Source organism: Salmo salar, chromosome 13 (assembly GCF_965601325.2).
Source record: "Salmo salar chromosome 13, fSalSal1, whole genome shotgun sequence".
NCBI lineage: Eukaryota > Metazoa > Chordata > Actinopteri > Salmoniformes > Salmonidae > Salmo > Salmo salar.
This window is the reverse complement of record NC_138303.1, coordinates 7783969-7802157: the sequence shown is the minus strand read 5'-3', so window position 1 is coordinate 7802157 and position 18189 is coordinate 7783969. Positions and strand designations below refer to the sequence as shown.

At 45.0% G+C, this 18189-nt stretch overlaps 1 protein-coding gene and 1 long non-coding RNA gene across 3 annotated transcripts in view; one reads left to right on the top strand and one right to left on the bottom strand.

The window, feature by feature from the left end:
• Nucleotides 1–521: 521 nt before the first annotated feature.
• On the bottom strand, nt 522–7668 carry LOC145860021 (uncharacterized). Its single transcript, XR_014379980.1, has 2 exons — nt 7058–7668; nt 522–3805 (listed from the first exon to the last, which is right to left on the bottom strand). It is a non-coding gene; the product is annotated as an uncharacterized LOC145860021 (long non-coding RNA).
• Nucleotides 7669–8497: 829 nt separating this feature from the next.
• The window catches only part of irak1 (interleukin-1 receptor-associated kinase 1), a 33974-nt gene continuing 24282 nt past the window's right edge, over nt 8498–18189 (top strand). For both annotated transcript variants that reach the window (XM_014134274.3, XM_014134273.3), the window contains exons 1-5: nt 8498–8915; nt 9642–9809; nt 14194–14346; nt 14673–14755; nt 16481–16654. In XM_014134274.3, the coding sequence (XP_013989749.2) occupies nt 8804–8915; nt 9642–9809; nt 14194–14346; nt 14673–14755; nt 16481–16654 (690 nt within the window). In that variant the 5' untranslated portion in view covers nt 8498–8803. The remainder of the gene's footprint in view (nt 8916–9641; nt 9810–14193; nt 14347–14672; nt 14756–16480; nt 16655–18189) is intronic.

Here is an 18189-nt window from a genome sequence, read left to right as displayed (position 1 = left end):
CAAAAAACAAAAAATTACATTGATACACACCTTATAAGGGTTCCCACATGGCCATATTTCTATGTTATAGCTCTTGTTTATGGAAAACACACAGAAAACACATAGTGGACTGACTACCTGTGCTAATTAGCTATCTGCGTCTCGGGAACGGCTGTGTGTAAATGAAAGACAAGATGCCACAAACATATTGTCACTGAAAAAAATACTGTCTGCTGCAACTGTTTTAAACCTGGTTAAAAGTGTAAAGTGAGTGTGTATTTTGCATTTGTGAAATTATTTTGATGTGATATGAAAGTAGAGGGATTTATGTTTATAGAACCGTACCCCAATTGAGAATCGATTCGCGTTTAGATGGAGTATTTGGTTGCTTTGGCTTCCAGATGAAATTCGCCCATTAAACAGAATATGTAAGGTCGGCCCCTGTGTAGGATCTGTGTACATTTAGTTCATTTGAGACTAAATGGAGAGTGTCATGGTCGTGTGTGTAGGCGGCAGGGAAGTCAGGCGCAGGAGAAACCAACTTGGTGTAACTGGAGTAGTTTAATAAAGATAAAACAAACTCCAAAAAACCAATGTACATAAAAATGAACATGGGTAAACATACCCGTCGCACACCTATACAAAATACACGAAAACACATAACCACAAACAATCTCCGACAAGGACATGAGGGGAAACAGAGGGTTAAATACACAGCATGTAATGAATGGGATTGGAACCAGGTGTGTAGGAAGACAAGACAAAACCAATGAAAAATGAAAAATGGATCAATGATGGCTAGAAGACCGGTGACGTCGACCGACGAGCACCACCCAAACAAGGAGGGGCATCGACTTCGACAGAAGTCATGACAGAGAGTGGAAAACTTCTCGTTTTTCGTTACTGAATTTGCAAAACCAAAATCCGAAATCATTTTATTTTCTCATTTATTGTAAAAAAAAATATTTTTACATGGAATAACAAATGAAAATTGACAATCTATTACATTTTTGGATTTTAGTTTTGTTCATACTGGGAAGTTTTCTGACCTTATTCATTCTGAAACGATGAATGAGGTCGAGCAAACCCATCCTGTTCCAAGTGGAATAACATCTACTTTATTAAGTCTCGATAGAAATAACACCATTCTCTATCATATTGTAATGTACAACTTGATAAGAGCTACAGATAAGAGCTAGCTAACAGAGGAAGTCATTTTAATAAAGGGATTCTAAATATAAAAAAAACACGTTTTAGATCTGGACAGGAGTAAAACAGTCACGTGGCAAAACTATGAAATAACACACATGGAATCATGTAGTAACCAAAAAAGTGTCAGACCAAAGGACAGATTTCCACCGGTCTAATGTCCATTGCTTGTGTTTCTTGGCCCAAGCAAGTCAATTCTTCTTATTGGTGTTCTTTAGTAGTGGTTTCTTTGCAGCAAATCACACAGTCTCCTCTGGACAGTTGATGTTGAGATGTGTCTGATACTTGAAGTCTGGTAACTCTAATGAACTTATCCTCTGCAGCAGAGGTAACTCTGGGTCTTCCTTTCCTGTGGTGGTCCTCATGAGAGCCAGTTTCATCATAGCGCTTCATGGTTTTTGCGAATGAACTTGAAGAAACTTTCCTACTCTGCTTGGTATAGTGGACTATCAAAAAAGCTGAAAAAGAGAATGCAGGTCATGCAAAATAATGTTATCAGGTATATGCTGAATGTACCCACCTAAGACCCACATAGGGGTACAGGAGTTCCAGGAAGTGGGCTTGTTGCCTTTGGAGTCCAGAGTAGACCAACTTAAACTTAATCATATGTTTGACATCTTAAACGATCGTGCCCCAGGTTATATGAAAAAAACACATTGACATGGTCTATAACCAACACAGTTACAATACCAGAGCTAGTGTTATGTCTTGTAAAATCCCAAGAGTAAACACTACTGTGAGGAGCACGTTTTTTTTTTCTAAACAGGCATTTGTCTATGGAATAACCTCCCCTTGGAGATCAAGCAAAGATAAAGTAAAAATAGATGTTAAAAAGCAGGCAAAAGGTTTTCATTTGGACAAGGTTGTCTAAGTAAGAGAAACCACTCCACTGCCCCTTGCGCCCCCCTACTGCTGGTCAGGTGTATTATCTGAAAGATATGTATGATGTGCAATTAATAGATTGTTTTAATGTGAAATTAATATGGTTGATTTTTAAGGTTAGGGAGAAGTGATTAGTGGCAATTTTAGGATGTCAATATGAATGAATGTATTTATGGTGGTTTCTAATTTTGTCTTGCCTTTTAATCATTATATGTGTCGTTGTTTTTACCATCGAGGACCACTTTGGAAACAAGTGTTTTAATTAATACTTTCAAGTGATATCCTCTGGGTTCACATTGTACATTTTGTTGTATATGTATGTTACCCAAAATAAACTCAATTAAATTCAAAGTTCTTGAACTTTTCCAGATTGGCTGACCATGGCTTAAAGTAATGGTAGAATATTGTTTCTCTTTGCTTATTTCAGCTGCTCTTGGCGTACTATGGATTTGGTCTTTTACCAAATAGGGCTATCTTCTGTATACCACCCCTACCTTGTCACAACACAACTGATTGGCTCAAACATATTAAGAAGGAAAGAAATTGCAAAAATTAACTTTTAACAAGGCACACCTGTTAACTGAAATGCATTCCAGGTGACTACCTCATGAAGCTGGTTGAGAGAATTCAAAGAGTGTGCAAAGCTGTCATCATGGCAAAGGGTGGCTACTTTGAAGAATCTCATATATAAAATATATTTTCATTTGTTGAACAATTTTTTTGGTTGCTACATGATTCCATATGTGTTATTTCATAGTTTTGATGTCTTCACTATAATTCTACGATGTAGAAAATAGTAAAAATAAAGAAAAACCCTGGAATGAGTAGGTCGTGTCCAAACTTTTGACTGGTACTGTATATGCAATAATTTGGGATACGTAGCCTATTTTAATCAGTATGGAACGCAGACCATACGTCCACGACTACTGGACCCGGACCGTTGTCATCACAGTTCCATCATTAGTGAGGGTAGATATTAAGGTAGATTTATAGGACTACTGGTTAAACCCCTATTGTACGCTTTTCTCACCTTCCAATATTACATGGATTGATCAGTTGAATATGGCAACCATCAGGATGAATCAAACCACTGTATTTTTGATTCACCAATATATTTTGTGCATAATGGCTCTCCAAACCTGTCTTTTTATTATTGATAAATTCTTACTTAACTCTAAATAGTATACAAAATCAGAGTTTTTTTTTTTTATCTACCAATTGGTGCTGAAAAGGAGATAAATATCTCCTTATTTAAGCCTACATCAAATCAAATCAAATGTATTTATATAGCCCTTCGTACATCAGCTGATATCTCAAAGTGCTGTACAGAAACCCAGCCTAAAACCCCAAACAGCAAGCAATGCATGTGAAAGAAGCACGGTGGCTAGGAAAAACTCCCTAGGAAAAACTCCCTAGAAAGGCCAAAAACCTAGGAAGAAACCTAGAAAGGAACCAGGCTATGAGGGGTGGCCAGTCCTCTTCTGGCTGTGCCGGGTGGATATTATAACAGAACATGGTCAAGATGTTGAAATGTTCATAAATGACCAGCATGGTCAAATAATAATAATCATAGTAGTTGTCGAGGGTGCAACAAGCACGTCTGGTGAACAGGTCAGGGTTCCATAGCCGCAGGCAGAACAGTTGAAACTGGAGCAGCAGCACGGCCAGGTGGACTGTGGACAGCAAGGAGTCATCATGCCAGGTAGTCCTGAGGCATGGTCCTAGGGCTCAGGTCCTCCGAGAGAAAGAAAGAAAGAGAGAAAGAGAGAATTAGAGAGAGCATATTTAAATTCACACAGGACACCGGATAAGACAAGAGAAATACTCTAGATGTAACAGACTGACCCTAGCCCCCCGACACATAAACTACTGCAGCATAAATACTGGAGGCTGAGACAGGAGGGATCAGAAGACACTGTGGCCCCATCCGATGATACCCACGGACAGGGCCAAACAGGCAGGATATAACCCCACCCACTTTGCCAAAGCACAGCCCCCACACCACTAAAGGGATGTCTCCAACCACCAACTTACCGTCCTAAGACAAGGCCGAGTATAGCCCACAAAGACCTCCGCCACGGCACAACCCAAGGGGGGGGGGGGGGGGCGCCAACCCAGACAGGAAGACCACGTCAGTGACTCAACCCACTCAAGTGACGCACCCCTCCCATGGCTTACATGGCTTCCTTTCTACATGGCTTCCTTTCATTGATCCCTAATATCCTGAACCTGGTTTAAAGTAGTTCACTACTACCCTATAGAACCTGGTGTAAAGTAGTGCACTACACAGGGAATAGGGTGCCATTTGGGATGTACTAAATAAAGGTACAGCATATTTAATGGGATGACTTTAGATAAATGTACTGAAAACCCTATTGGATGAAAACTCTACGAGAAAACTGGTTGGCCAGCATGTGGGTGGGTTTTCAGCGGTTTAATTACATTTATTCATACCTGAGTATTTAACATATGTCTATGGCAGTAATTCAGAAAAGCATCTTTATTTTGTTTTATTTGACCTTTATTTAACTAGACAAGTCAGTTAAGAACAAATTCTTAATGACAGCCTAGGAGCAGTGGGTTAACTGCCTTGTTCAGGGGGCAGAAGGACAGATTTTGTACCTTGTCAGCTCGGGGATTCAAACTTGCAACCTTTCGGTTACTAGTCCAACGCTCTAACCACTAGGCTACGCTGCCAGAGAGAACAAATGTGAATATTTGTGCTATCAAAACTGAATAATCACAAGGTACAGACCATACCTTCAATTGTATATGTTTAAGATATTGAATGTAGTGAGTGACAGATAGGAGTTGGGGGTGGCTTTGTATTACCTACTTTGTATGACACTTTAACTTTGTGTGTCACATAATCACAATCAGTCATATCTAGTATCCATCAAAGCAACATTCCCAATACAAATTCAGGGAATTTCATTCATTGGATATTTGCTCAGATTAATAAAAAATAAAAACTGACATTAGAAGTCTTTAAAGGTGGTGGCACATTACTGCCATCTAGTGGATATATTTTTGTTGTACAACATTTCTTTTTACATTTTTAGTCATTTAGCACTGTTATCGAGAGCGACTTACAGTAGTGAATGCATACATTTCATACATGGCCCCCCGTGGGAATCGAACCCACAACCCTGGCATTGCAAATACCATGCGTTGCAAACACCATGCTCTACCAACTGAGCTACTTGGGTTATTCTATAAATACACTACAATTCAGCCATATTTGAGACTTGACGTAGGATTAAATAAACTAATTTCAACCCATGTCAGATTTAAGAATATTGGATATCTTATTGTGCATACAATACCAACACATATAGTGCCTTCGGAAAGTATTCAGACCCCTTGACTTTTCCCACATTTTGTTACGTTACAGCCTTATTCTAAAATAGATTAAATAGTTTTTTCCCCTCATCAATCTATGCACAATACCCCATAATGACATCACAATACCCCATAATGACATCACAGTACCCCATAATGACATCACAATACCCCATAATGACATCACAATACCCCATAATGACAAAGCAAAAACAAGTATGGTGGTAGCAGCATCATGTTGTGGGGATGTTTTTCAGCTGCAGGGACTGGAAGAATAGTCAGGGTCAAGGGAAAGATTTTGATATTTTACTTTTATTTAACTAAGCAAGTCAGTTAAGAACAAATTCTTATTTTCAATGACGGCCTAGGAACAGTGGGTTATCCAATGCTCTAACCACTAGGCTACTTGCCGCCCCGCTGCCAAGATGAACGGAGCAAAGTACAGAGAGATCCTTGATGAAAACCTGCTCCAGAGCGCTCAGGACCTCAGATTGGGGCAAAGGTTCACCTTCCAACAGGACAACGGCCATAAGCACACAGCCAAGACGACGCAGGTAAGGTTTTGGGACAAGTCTCTGAATGTCCTTGAGTGGCCCAGCCAGAGCCTGGACTTGAACCCGATCAAACATCTCTTTAGAGACCTGAAAATAGCTGTGCAGTAACGCTCCCCATCCAACCTGACAGAGCTTGAGAGAATATGCAATGGGAGAAACTCCCCAAAAACAAGTGTGCCAAGCCTGTAGCGTCATACCCAAGAAGACTCGAGGCTGTAATCGCTGCCAAAGGTGCTTCAACATAGTACTGATGTAAGGGTCTGAATATTTATGTAAATGTGATAGTTTAAAAATGTATTAGCAAAAAAAACTATTTAATCCATTTTAGAATAAGGCTGTAACGTAGGAGGTGGTAGTGCAGGACCTTGAGAGCATCATGTCGACTGGATATGGCTGGTTGAGTGACTGAACTGTGTGAATGGTCCTGTTGGTGTGGGTGAGAGTGCCAGACAGAGAGTGGACAGAGACAGAGACAGAAAGACACAGAGAAAGACAGAGAGAGACAGAGAGAGTGACAGAGACAGATACACATAGAGACAGAGAGAGAGAGAGAGAGAGAGAGGATAGGAAAGGGAGAGATAAGAAATAATGTGTGTGAGTGTGTGTGTGTGTGTAGGGGGGGGTGTGGGGGGGGGGATCAGTAACCAAGTAATATTAGGCTGGTTCCACATCATTGATCATCAACCCCCCAAAGGGGTATGTACAGATGTAGGATCTTAATTTGATCATTCAGCAGGAAAATAATCCTGCAGCAACAGAAAATGTGAATTATTGTGTGGATTATAAATCATTTACATTTTTGTAAGAGTTTCTATATTTTTTGTTATGGTAAATCAAGTCTGGCATTCTAAAGTGGAAATTCCAAATTTGAGATGCCTTTTAAAACCTTGAATACACTAAGTTTCCTTTTCCTGCAACAACAGGGTGATCAAATTAAGATCTTACACCTGCATTCAGAGAAGTAGGCCATTTGTCACAGCAATAGTCCTGTTCACAACTGAAGAGTATAGCCTATATCTGCCTTTCAGTGAGCAGGAAAGGGTGTTGTTGAAGTATACCCATACCAAAAAAAAAGTATTATATTAACTTACTGTATGATGGATCTACATGAAGTTCATGATGATCAGCTCAGATGCCATACTGTGCTTTTCTCCTGCGGTAACATTCAGAACTCACACACAGAGAGACATATATATATATATATATACACACACACACACACCAGAACTGTCTATCGCTTAATTGGATATTATCGTATGAATAAGTAAAAGCTAAGTTAGCTATGCAAAGTGCCAGATAGGTAACCATTTACAGTAACTGCTGTTCATTATTTCTCAGCCAATAAACACTATCAGCCGACAGAAGATCTAGCTAAGTTAGCAACAGAGAGTAATAGAGAAATATGAACTTTCTGCAGCATCTTGTAAAAGGTTGAGGGACTAACTTAATTCCACTACCTACTACTAGCTAGCATGACTATAGCCAGTAACCAGGTAGGGCTAGCTAGTCAATAGCCAGCCCGCTAGCTAGCCAATAGCCAGCCCGCTAGCAAGTACAAGCCAACTTTTTTAAGTTGTTGTTGAGTTTGTTCTATTTACATGCTAACTTCATAACAAGTTCTGTATCTTAGCTAACATGAGTATTTGTATCTTCCTGTCCTACAGTCTAATACTTTCTTTGCACTGCCAACCTAGGCTGTAAACACCCCACCCTAAGCTTTGTGAATATTCTATGAGGGGGTGGGTACTTCCAGGTATGAACAAAATGAAAAACGGAAATAAAAAATGTAATAAACTGTGCTGTTATTTGTTTTTTCCCTTATTCCATGTCCAATTCTGACACTATAAATGAGAAAAGATGTCGATTTCGGATTTACTTTTTTGAAATTTAGAAACGAAAAACAACAAATTATCCGCCGTTTTCCGTTTTTACATTCTCCGTTTTCACACGGAAAACAAAATAACGAAACGTACATGGACCTACCAGAACCCCTCATTGGACGAGTAACATTAGGCTCCTTTAGTGCAATATTGGGCTAGACGAGACATTGTCTTGACAAGATTTATAAATTAATTGAGACAAGGTAAGTTCACTGCTATGCACTGCACATAATATTCCTTTGAAATGCAAAGACATTTCTCAAGAAGGAATAATTCTATGTGAAAAGCCAAAAAACGTTGTTCACTTTTATTTAGTTATGTTTTCATTTTTTAATGAACAAATAACACAATATACAAACATATCTTACAAAACACTTAATAACACAGCGAAAACTTTGATACTTAAATTATTATAATTTTTTTAAAGATTTAATACAAAATTAACAACTTTACATGGCTACATCAAACATGTCTAAAAAAAAAAAAAAAAAAAATAACAATAATAAAAAAAAACACCGGTATATAGAATTAAATACTAAATGCATACAAAACTAATAATAAAAATAATTTAAATATAAATAAATATAAATAAATCAAATTCCGGTCAGTGTTACTTTTCCATGAAGGCAGAGGATGATGTGACGTAGCCCATCGTGGGGGTGACGAGTAAGTTCTGCTTGCTGTCGATTCCGAAGTTTCTAGACATATTTGAAAGCAGGGAAAATAACTTATTGAATAAGCGATTTTGTTATATATACTTTTTAAACATTATTTTTTTTTTAAATCAAGGACAACCACGTTAACATCGCCGTTTCGATTGAGTAAGGTTTACTTTCTAGCGTGATGGTTCTTACCGTAGTGAATTTAAAACGTTAACAAAATGTTACCGTTAGCTTGCTAGCTACGTAAACGCGTTAGCTAGCAAAGGTTTTTAAACAACAAAACAACAATAAAAATATGTCGTCCTGGGATATCAGAAAAGTTCACTTGTACAAGTTACCACCAGTTGTACTGTGTGAATTCTCCCTCGTTATGGACAGTATCTCCGATGTGGACTGGGACAGATTCGGTAAGAAATGGCACTGACCGACATGCTAATAGTTAAATATAGTTTCAAAAACGATGCTAGTTAACTAGTTATGAGCTATGGCGTCCATGTTGATGGGCGTATTTCGACCGAACAGACGTAAAACAACAAAAACCTTGCTGAAGTAAAACAAACAAAAAAACAACGTCGCAAAATGTTTTTCGGTTGTGAAGCATGGGGACTCCCCCCTCGTCAGAGATTGGGTAACAGTAGGGATTCTTTATATATATATATATATATATATATATATATCTCTATATATATATATATCTCTATATATATATATCTCTATATATATATCTCTCTATCTCTCTCTCTCTATATATATATATCTCTCTATCTCTCTCTATATATATATATATCTCTATATCTATATATATCTCTATACCACCTGGGTACACAGTGAGCGGTTAACCACCTGGGTACACAGTGAGCGGTTAACTAGCTGGGTACATAGTGAGCGGTTAACTAGCTGGGTACATAGTGAGCGGTACCCAAAGTTTTTCCTGGCCACATCACCTAATAAGGAATAAACTCTGGGACCTCCAGTATGACCCTGTAAGCAGCGTTCAGAGTTTTTCCTGATCAGGAAGAACATAGCTGACGACATTAGTGCTGCTGACTGTAACTGAATTGTATTATTGGTGTGATTTGATCTGTAAACAATTATTGATTTCTATACCATTTGTTATTGGTCCTCCATGGCAGCGTCCCATGTGTTGACTGACCAGACTGACAGGCGTCTGGCCGAGAGGCGAGAGAGACGGACAGACTGGGTGATGAATCACTGGGCTCAGAGGAATGGAACAGTTGGAGAACTACTGAACGTGCTGGAGAAGCTGCAGCTGTTAAGAGCTAGAGATATCATCTTAAACTGTGAGTTAAACACTGACCTGGGCACAGACCTGGGCACAGACCTGGGAGTGAGTTAGACACAGACCTGGGCACAGACCTGGGAGTGAGTTAGACACAGACCTGGGCACAGACCTGGGAGTGAGTTAGGCACAGACCTGGGCACAGACCTGGACACAGACCTGGGAGTGAGTTAGGCACAGACCTGGGCACAGACCTGGGCACAGACCTGGGCACAGACCTGGGCACAGACCTGGGCACAGACCTGGGAGTGAGTTAGACACAGACCTGGGCACAGACCTGGGCACAGACCTGGGAGTGAGTTAGGCACAGACCTGGGCACAGACCTGGACACAGACCTGGGCACAGACCTGGGAGTGAGTTAGGCACAGACCTGGGCACAGACCTGGGCACAGACCTGGACACAGACCTGGGCACAGACCTGGGAGTGAGTTAGACACAGACCTGGGCACAGACCTGGGCACAGACCTGGGAGTGAGTTAGGCACAGACCTGGGCACAGACCTGGACACAGACCTGGACACAGAACTGGGAGTGAGTTAGGCACAGACCTGGGCACAGACCTGGGCACAGACCTGGGAGTGAGTTAGGCACAGACCTGGGCACAGACCTGGGCACAGTCCTGGGCACAGACCTGGGAGTGAGTTAGGCACAGACCTGGGCACAGACCTGGGAGTGAGTTAGGCACAGACCTGGGCACAGACCTGGGCACAGACCTGGACACAGTCCTGGGCACAGACCTGGGAGTGAGTTAGACACAGACCTGGGCACAGACCTGGGCACAGACCTGGGAGTGAGTTAGGCACAGACCTGGGCACAGACCTGGACACAGACCTGGGCACAGACCTGGGAGTGAGTTAGGCACAGACCTGGGCACAGACCTGGACACAGACCTGGGCACAGACCTGGGCACAGACCTGGGCACAGACCTGGGAGTGAGTTAGGCACAGACCTGGGCACAGACCTGGGCACAGACCTGGGCACAGTCCTGGGCACAGACCTGGGAGTGAGTTAGGCACAGACCTGGGCACAGACCTGGACACAGACCTGGGCACAGACCTGGGAGTGAGTTAGGCACAGACCTGGGCACAGACCTGGGCACAGACCTGGGCACAGACCTGGGCACAGACCTGGGAGTGAGTTAGGCACAGACCTGGGCACAGACCTGGACACAGACCTGGGCACAGACCTGGACACAGACCTGGACACAGACCTGGGAGTGAGTTAGGCACAGACCTGGGCACAGACCTGGGCACAGACCTGGACACAGTCCTGGGCACAGACCTGGGAGTGAGTTAGGCACAGACCTGGGCACAGACCTGGACACAGACCTGGGCACAGACCTGGGAGTGAGTTAGGCACAGACCTGGGCACAGACCTGGACACAGACCTGGGCACAGACCTGGGCACAGACCTGGGCACAGACCTGGGAGTGAGTTAGGCACAGACCTGGGCACAGACCTGGGCACAGACCTGGGCACAGTCCTGGGCACAGACCTGGGAGTGAGTTAGGCACAGACCTGGGCACAGACCTGGACACAGACCTGGGCACAGACCTGGGAGTGAGTTAGGCACAGACCTGGGCACAGACCTGGGCACAGACCTGGGAGTGAGTTAGGCACAGACCTGGGCACAGACCTGGACACAGACCTGGGCACAGACCTGGGAGTGAGTTAGGCACAGACCTGGACACAGACCTGGGCACAGACCTGGGAGTGAGTTAGACACAGACCTGGACACAGACCTGGGAGTGAGTTAGGCACAGACCTGGGCACAGACCTGGGCACAGACCTGGGCACAGAACTGGGAGTGAGTTAGACACAGACCTGGGCACAGACCTGGACACAGACCTGGGAGTGAGTTAGGCACAGACCTGGGCACAGACCTGGGAGTGAGTTAGGCACAGACCTGGGCACAGACCTGGGCACAGACCTGGGCACAGACCTGGGAGTGAGTTAGACACAGACCTGGACACAGACCTGGACACAGACCTGGACACAGACCTGGGCACAGACCTGGACACAGACCTGGGCACAGACCTGGGAGTGAGTTAGGCACAGACCTGGGCACAGACCTGGACACAGACCTGGACACAGAACTGGGAGTGAGTTAGGCACAGACCTGGGCACAGACCTGGGCACAGACCTGGGAGTGAGTTAGGCACAGACCTGGGCACAGACCTGGGCACAGTCCTGGGCACAGACCTGGGAGTGAGTTAGGCACAGACCTGGGCACAGACCTGGGCACAGACCTGGGAGTGAGTTAGACACAGACCTGGGCACAGACCTGGGCACAGACCTGGGCACAGACCTGGACACAGACCTGGGCACAGACCTGGGAGTGAGTTAGGCACAGACCTGGGCACAGACCTGGACACAGACCTGGGCACAGACCTGGGCACAGACCTGGGCACAGACCTGGGAGTGAGTTAGGCACAGACCTGGGCACAGACCTGGGCACAGACCTGGGCACAGTCCTGGGCACAGACCTGGGAGTGAGTTAGGCACAGACCTGGGCACAGACCTGGACACAGACCTGGGCACAGACCTGGGAGTGAGTTAGGCACAGACCTGGGCACAGACCTGGGCACAGACCTGGGCACAGACCTGGGCACAGACCTGGGAGTGAGTTAGGCACAGACCTGGGCACAGACCTGGACACAGACCTGGGCACAGACCTGGACACAGACCTGGACACAGACCTGGGAGTGAGTTAGGCACAGACCTGGGCACAGACCTGGGCACAGACCTGGACACAGTCCTGGGCACAGACCTGGGAGTGAGTTAGGCACAGACCTGGGCACAGACCTGGACACAGACCTGGGCACAGACCTGGGAGTGAGTTAGGCACAGACCTGGGCACAGACCTGGACACAGACCTGGGCACAGACCTGGGCACAGACCTGGGCACAGACCTGGGAGTGAGTTAGGCACAGACCTGGGCACAGACCTGGGCACAGACCTGGGCACAGTCCTGGGCACAGACCTGGGAGTGAGTTAGGCACAGACCTGGGCACAGACCTGGACACAGACCTGGGCACAGACCTGGGAGTGAGTTAGGCACAGACCTGGGCACAGACCTGGGCACAGACCTGGGCACAGACCTGGGAGTGAGTTAGGCACAGACCTGGGCACAGACCTGGACACAGACCTGGGCACAGACCTGGGAGTGAGTTAGACACAGACCTGGACACAGACCTGGGAGTGAGTTGGGCACAGACCTGGGCACAGACCTGGGCACAGAACTGGGAGTGAGTTAGACACAGACCTGGGCACAGACCTGGACACAGACCTGGGAGTGAGTTAGGCACAGACCTGGGCACAGACCTGGGAGTGAGTTAGGCACAGACCTGGGCACAGACCTGGGCACAGAACTGGGAGTGAGTTAGACACAGACCTGGGCACAGACCTGGACACAGACCTGGGCACAGACCTGGGAGTGAGTTAGACACAGACCTGGGAGTGAGTTAGGCACAGACCTGGACACAGACCTGGGCACAGACCTGGGAGTGAGTTAGACACAGACCTGGACACAGACCTGGACACAGACCTGGACACAGACCTGGGCACAGACCTGGACACAGACCTGGGCACAGACCTGGGAGTGAGTTAGACACAGACCTGGACACAGACCTGGGCACAGACCTGGACACAGACCTGGGCACAGACCTGGGAGTGAGTTAGACACAGACCTGGACACAGACCTGGACACAGACCTGGGCACAGACCTGGACACAGACCTGGGAGTGAGTTAGACACAGACCTGGACACAGACCTGGGCACAGACCTGGGAGTGAGTTAGACACAGACACGTGTGCATGCATAGACGGATGGAGGGACGCGTGCGTGCACGGAGGGCGGAAGGAGGGACGTGTGCGGTCACGGATGGGCGGAAGGAGGGACGTGTGCATGGGGGACGGGGGGGGGGGGGACGGAGGGATGCATGCAGGGATGGAGGAACGCGTACCGAGACGGACGGGCGGAGAAACACGGACGGAGGGACGGAAGGAAGGACGTGTGTGAGGACGGACGGAGGGATGCATGCGGGCACGGACGGATGCGTGTGGGGACGGAGGGACGCGTGCCGGGACGGACGGAGGTACGCATGCGGGGAGGGAGGGACGCGTGCAGGGATGGAGGGATGGACGCGTGCTGGGACAGACGGCCCGGGAGGGACGCGTACGGGGGGGACGGAGGGAGGGACGCATGCGGGGGGGATGGAGGGATGGACGCGTGCGGGGACGGACACCTACCTTAACTGTACACTCCAATCAGAAAAGCATGAGAAAGAGAAGCCCAGGTCCAAGGTTTTAGTGAATCATATTGTTCTTTATAATGAATGCTTCTGGAAGATAAGCTGTGTAATGGCTGCCGTTGTCTTAAATGTAGGGAAACCCAGTGGACATCGTCCCTCTTCCACTCCTCTAGCTGCTCCGCCGCAGGTTAAACTGGAGCCTCTTGTTCCTCCATCTCATCTCTTCAACCCTCCTCCTAAAGTCCATCCTACCAACACTCTGACTACTAAGGCTTACTCTCCGCCAGGTAACATCTCATTTACAACACTGATTATTAGAACACTTTTTACAAGATTTCACACTGCTTATCATATTTTACACCATAAAATTACATATAGGATCTCTGTGTTTTATAGGATCTCTGTGTTTATAGGATCTTTGTGTTTCTCTTGTTTATAGGATCTCTGTTTTATATACTGTTTCTAATATGTTCATAACACTGCTTGTGTAAGGTCTTTTATCATATTTTTCAGTGTGATCATTGATCCATGTAACCCAGTTTAAATTGCTGTGCTATCAGATCAGGTGGCAGTCTGTTCTCCACCTTCACTCGGACTGTTTCTCTCCCTCCAGGACTGATGTCTCTGCCCAAACCTGGCCCTCCACCCTCAGGGCTGAAATCACAGGACCACAGAGGGTCGTTTGTAGACCAACAGGTGACAGAAGCCATTAAGTAGCATTCAATCAATCAAATGTACACTGACTATACCAAACATTAGGAACACCTTCCTAATATTGAGTTGCACCTCCTTTTGCCTCAACAACAGCCTTAATCCGTCAGGGGACATGGACTCTACAAGGTGCCGAAAGCGTTTCCACGGGGACGCTGGCCCATGTTGACTCCAATGCTTCCCACAGTTGTGTCAAGTTGGCTGGATGTCCTTTTGGGTGGTGGACTATACTTGATACACACGGGGAAACTGTTGAGTGTGGAAAAACCCAGCAGCGTTGCAGTTCTTGACACAAACCGTTGCGCCTGCCACCTACTACCACACCCCCTGTTCAAAGGCACTTTTGTCTTGCCCATTCACCCTCTGAAAGGCACACATACACAAGCCATGTCACAAGGCTTAAAAATCCTTCTTTAACCATGTCTCCTCCCCTTCATCTACACCACGATTTTGAAGTGACATCAATAAGGGATCATAGCTTGGATTCACCTGGTCAGTCTGTCATGGAAAGAGCAGGTGTTCTTAATGTTTTGTATACTCAATGTATTTTATAAAAACCCTTTTTTCACAGTGTTGACAGATCAGATTGAATCTTTTTGGCCAATAATTGGGCTGCTTGTGTAAACACAGCCTTTGAAAGAGGAGCCGGTATGAGAGAGGAACTATAGTCACTATTGTTAGACTCGGTTTTTAGATTCAGATGTAAAAAGCAGAATGAAATAGTTCACTCCCGGAAATGGTTCTAGAGCAGATCGAAATAATAAAACAGAACTAACACACATATATATTTAGAACAGTTCTATTTCTCTGGTAGCCCTACTCGTTCACGGTTACTAACACCGGTAGTAGTAGTACTAGTTCACGGTTACTAACACCGGTAGTAGTAGTAGTAGTAGTAGTAGTAGTTCACGGTTACTAACACCGGTATTAGTAGTAGTAGTAGTAGTTCACGGTTACTAACACCGGTATTAGTAGTAGTTCACGGTTACTAACACCGGTAGTAGTAGTAGTTCACGGTTACTAACACCGGTAGTAGTAGTAGTTCACGGTTACTAACACCGGTAGTAGTAGTAGTTCACGGTTACTAACACCGGTAGTAGTAGTAGTTCACGGTTACTAACACCGGTAGTAGTAGTAGTTCACGGTTACTAACACCGGTAGTAGTAGTAGTTCACGGTTACTAACACCGGTAGTAGTAGTAGTTCACGGTTACTAACACCGGTAGTAGTTCACGGTTACTAACACCGGTAGTAGTTCACGGTTACTAACACCGGTAGTAGTTCACGGTTACTAACACCGGTAGTAGTTCACGGTTACTAACACCGGTAGTAGTTCACGGTTACTAACACCGGTAGTAGTTCACGGTTACTAACACCGGTAGTAGTTCACGGTTACTAACACCGGTAGTAGTTCACGGTTACTAACACCGGTAGTAGTTCACGGTTACTAACACCGGTAGTGTAGTAGTTCACGGTTACTAACACCGGTAGTAGTAGTAGTTCACGGTTACTAACACCGGTAGTGGTAGTAGTTCACGGTTACTAACACCGGTAGTGGTAGTAGTTCACGGTTACTAACACCGGTGGTAGTAGTAGTAGTAGTAGTTAGTCTGTATTTTTCTCATTAGTCTGTTGGTGTCTATATCTTTCAATAAGGGGTTGAGATCAAAGCAAAAAAATGGACGAATAAAGTATTGTTGTTCTTCATCAGTGGTCCATCTCCAGAGGTCCCCTGCTGTCCAGTGCTATGTGTTGGCCGTTTGAAGAAGTCCAGAGAGGAACAGAGGACTTCTCCCATGCCAAGCAGATAGGAGAGGGGGGGTTTGGACATGTGTACCGGGCTACCATGAGGAGCACTGACTTCGCTGTCAAGAAACTGAAGGAGGTATGCGACTTTGGTCTGCTCAGTCCTCTTCGGTGGTAATCATAGAGGGAAGAGATGGTTGATATACATAGATAGATCTTTATGACTGCCAACCCTGGCAATATATCTTGGAGTGTAAATGTTTCATATCAAATCAAAGTATTTGTTAACAGGATACAACGTGGGTAAAACTCTCCCAAGGAAATGCTTACTTACAAGGTCTTTCTCAACAATGCAGTGTTCAATATCAACTGGTAAGAAAGTAGAATATCCAGTAAGGATCATAAACCCTTTATACTCGTTGGGAATTGACCAATATGGATAAGGCTACATTTGAGATGTTTCTTATAGAAATATGAAAATGCATAACCATATATCAATTGAAAGGGAACAGTTTGTACATTATGTGAAACATTTATTAGACCAAGGGTGAGGACACAACCGTTTTCGATGACACAAGACTGAATCCAAACATTACACTGTTGATTTTTATGTGCATTTTACACTCATTTTACACATAAACCGGACAGTTTATTAGGTATAGCCATGTGGTACTGGGTCGGACAGCCTGAATTCTTCTGGGCATTCTAGAAGTTGCTGCAGATTGGATGGCGGTACATTCATGTTGCGAACAGCCGGTTCTGTCTCATCCCAAGGAGGCTCTACTGGGTTGAGGTCTGAGGACTGTGCAGCCCACTCAAGTAAACTTAACTCACGGTCATGGTTCCAGGTGATGTGTTTTTAATCTGATAGGAGTGGAACCCGGTGGAGTCTATAGCTGCAATAGCCCATCTGTGACAAGGACAGACGAGTTGTGCGTTCTGAGATGCCGATCTACACACCACTGTTGTACTGCTCCGTTTTTTACCTGTTTGCGGCCCGCCTGTTATCTTGCACGATTCTTGCCATTCTCCTTTCGACTTCTCTCATCAACAAGTTGTTTTCACCCACAGGACTGCAGCTGATTGGATGTTAGTTTGTTTGTCGCACCGTTCTGGGTAAACCCTAGACACTGTTGTGTGTGAAAAGCCCTGGAGGCCGGCCGTACACCACGCTCAAGTCTCTTAGGTCACTTGTGTTGCCCATCCTAACAGGAACTGAATGCCTGTTTGCCTGCTTTATATTTCAAGCCACGGCTACGTGACTCACAGTCTGAGCAGGGTGGTGTACCTAACAAACTGGCCTGGAGAGTGTACATTTACTTAACTTTTTGCCGTATTTGTTGATCAAATGTGAAAATACTCTGGAAACATTCAGTAACATGATAAGAATATTCCTGGAAAATGTGGGGTAGGTGCAACATAAGATAAATGGCCACACTCCTCTTCAGTGTCTCTCATTGGCCACACTCCTCTCCAAACTGTTCACAGTTCCTAAATAAATAATTTCAATGCACTTATATGGCTCAGAAAGAGTCCACTATACTGAACAAAAATAAACGCAACATGCAATCATTTCAAAGATTTGACTGAGTTAGTTCATTAATGGAAATCAGTCAATTTAAATATTAATTAGGCCCTAATCTATGGAAGTCACATGACTAGGAATACAGATTT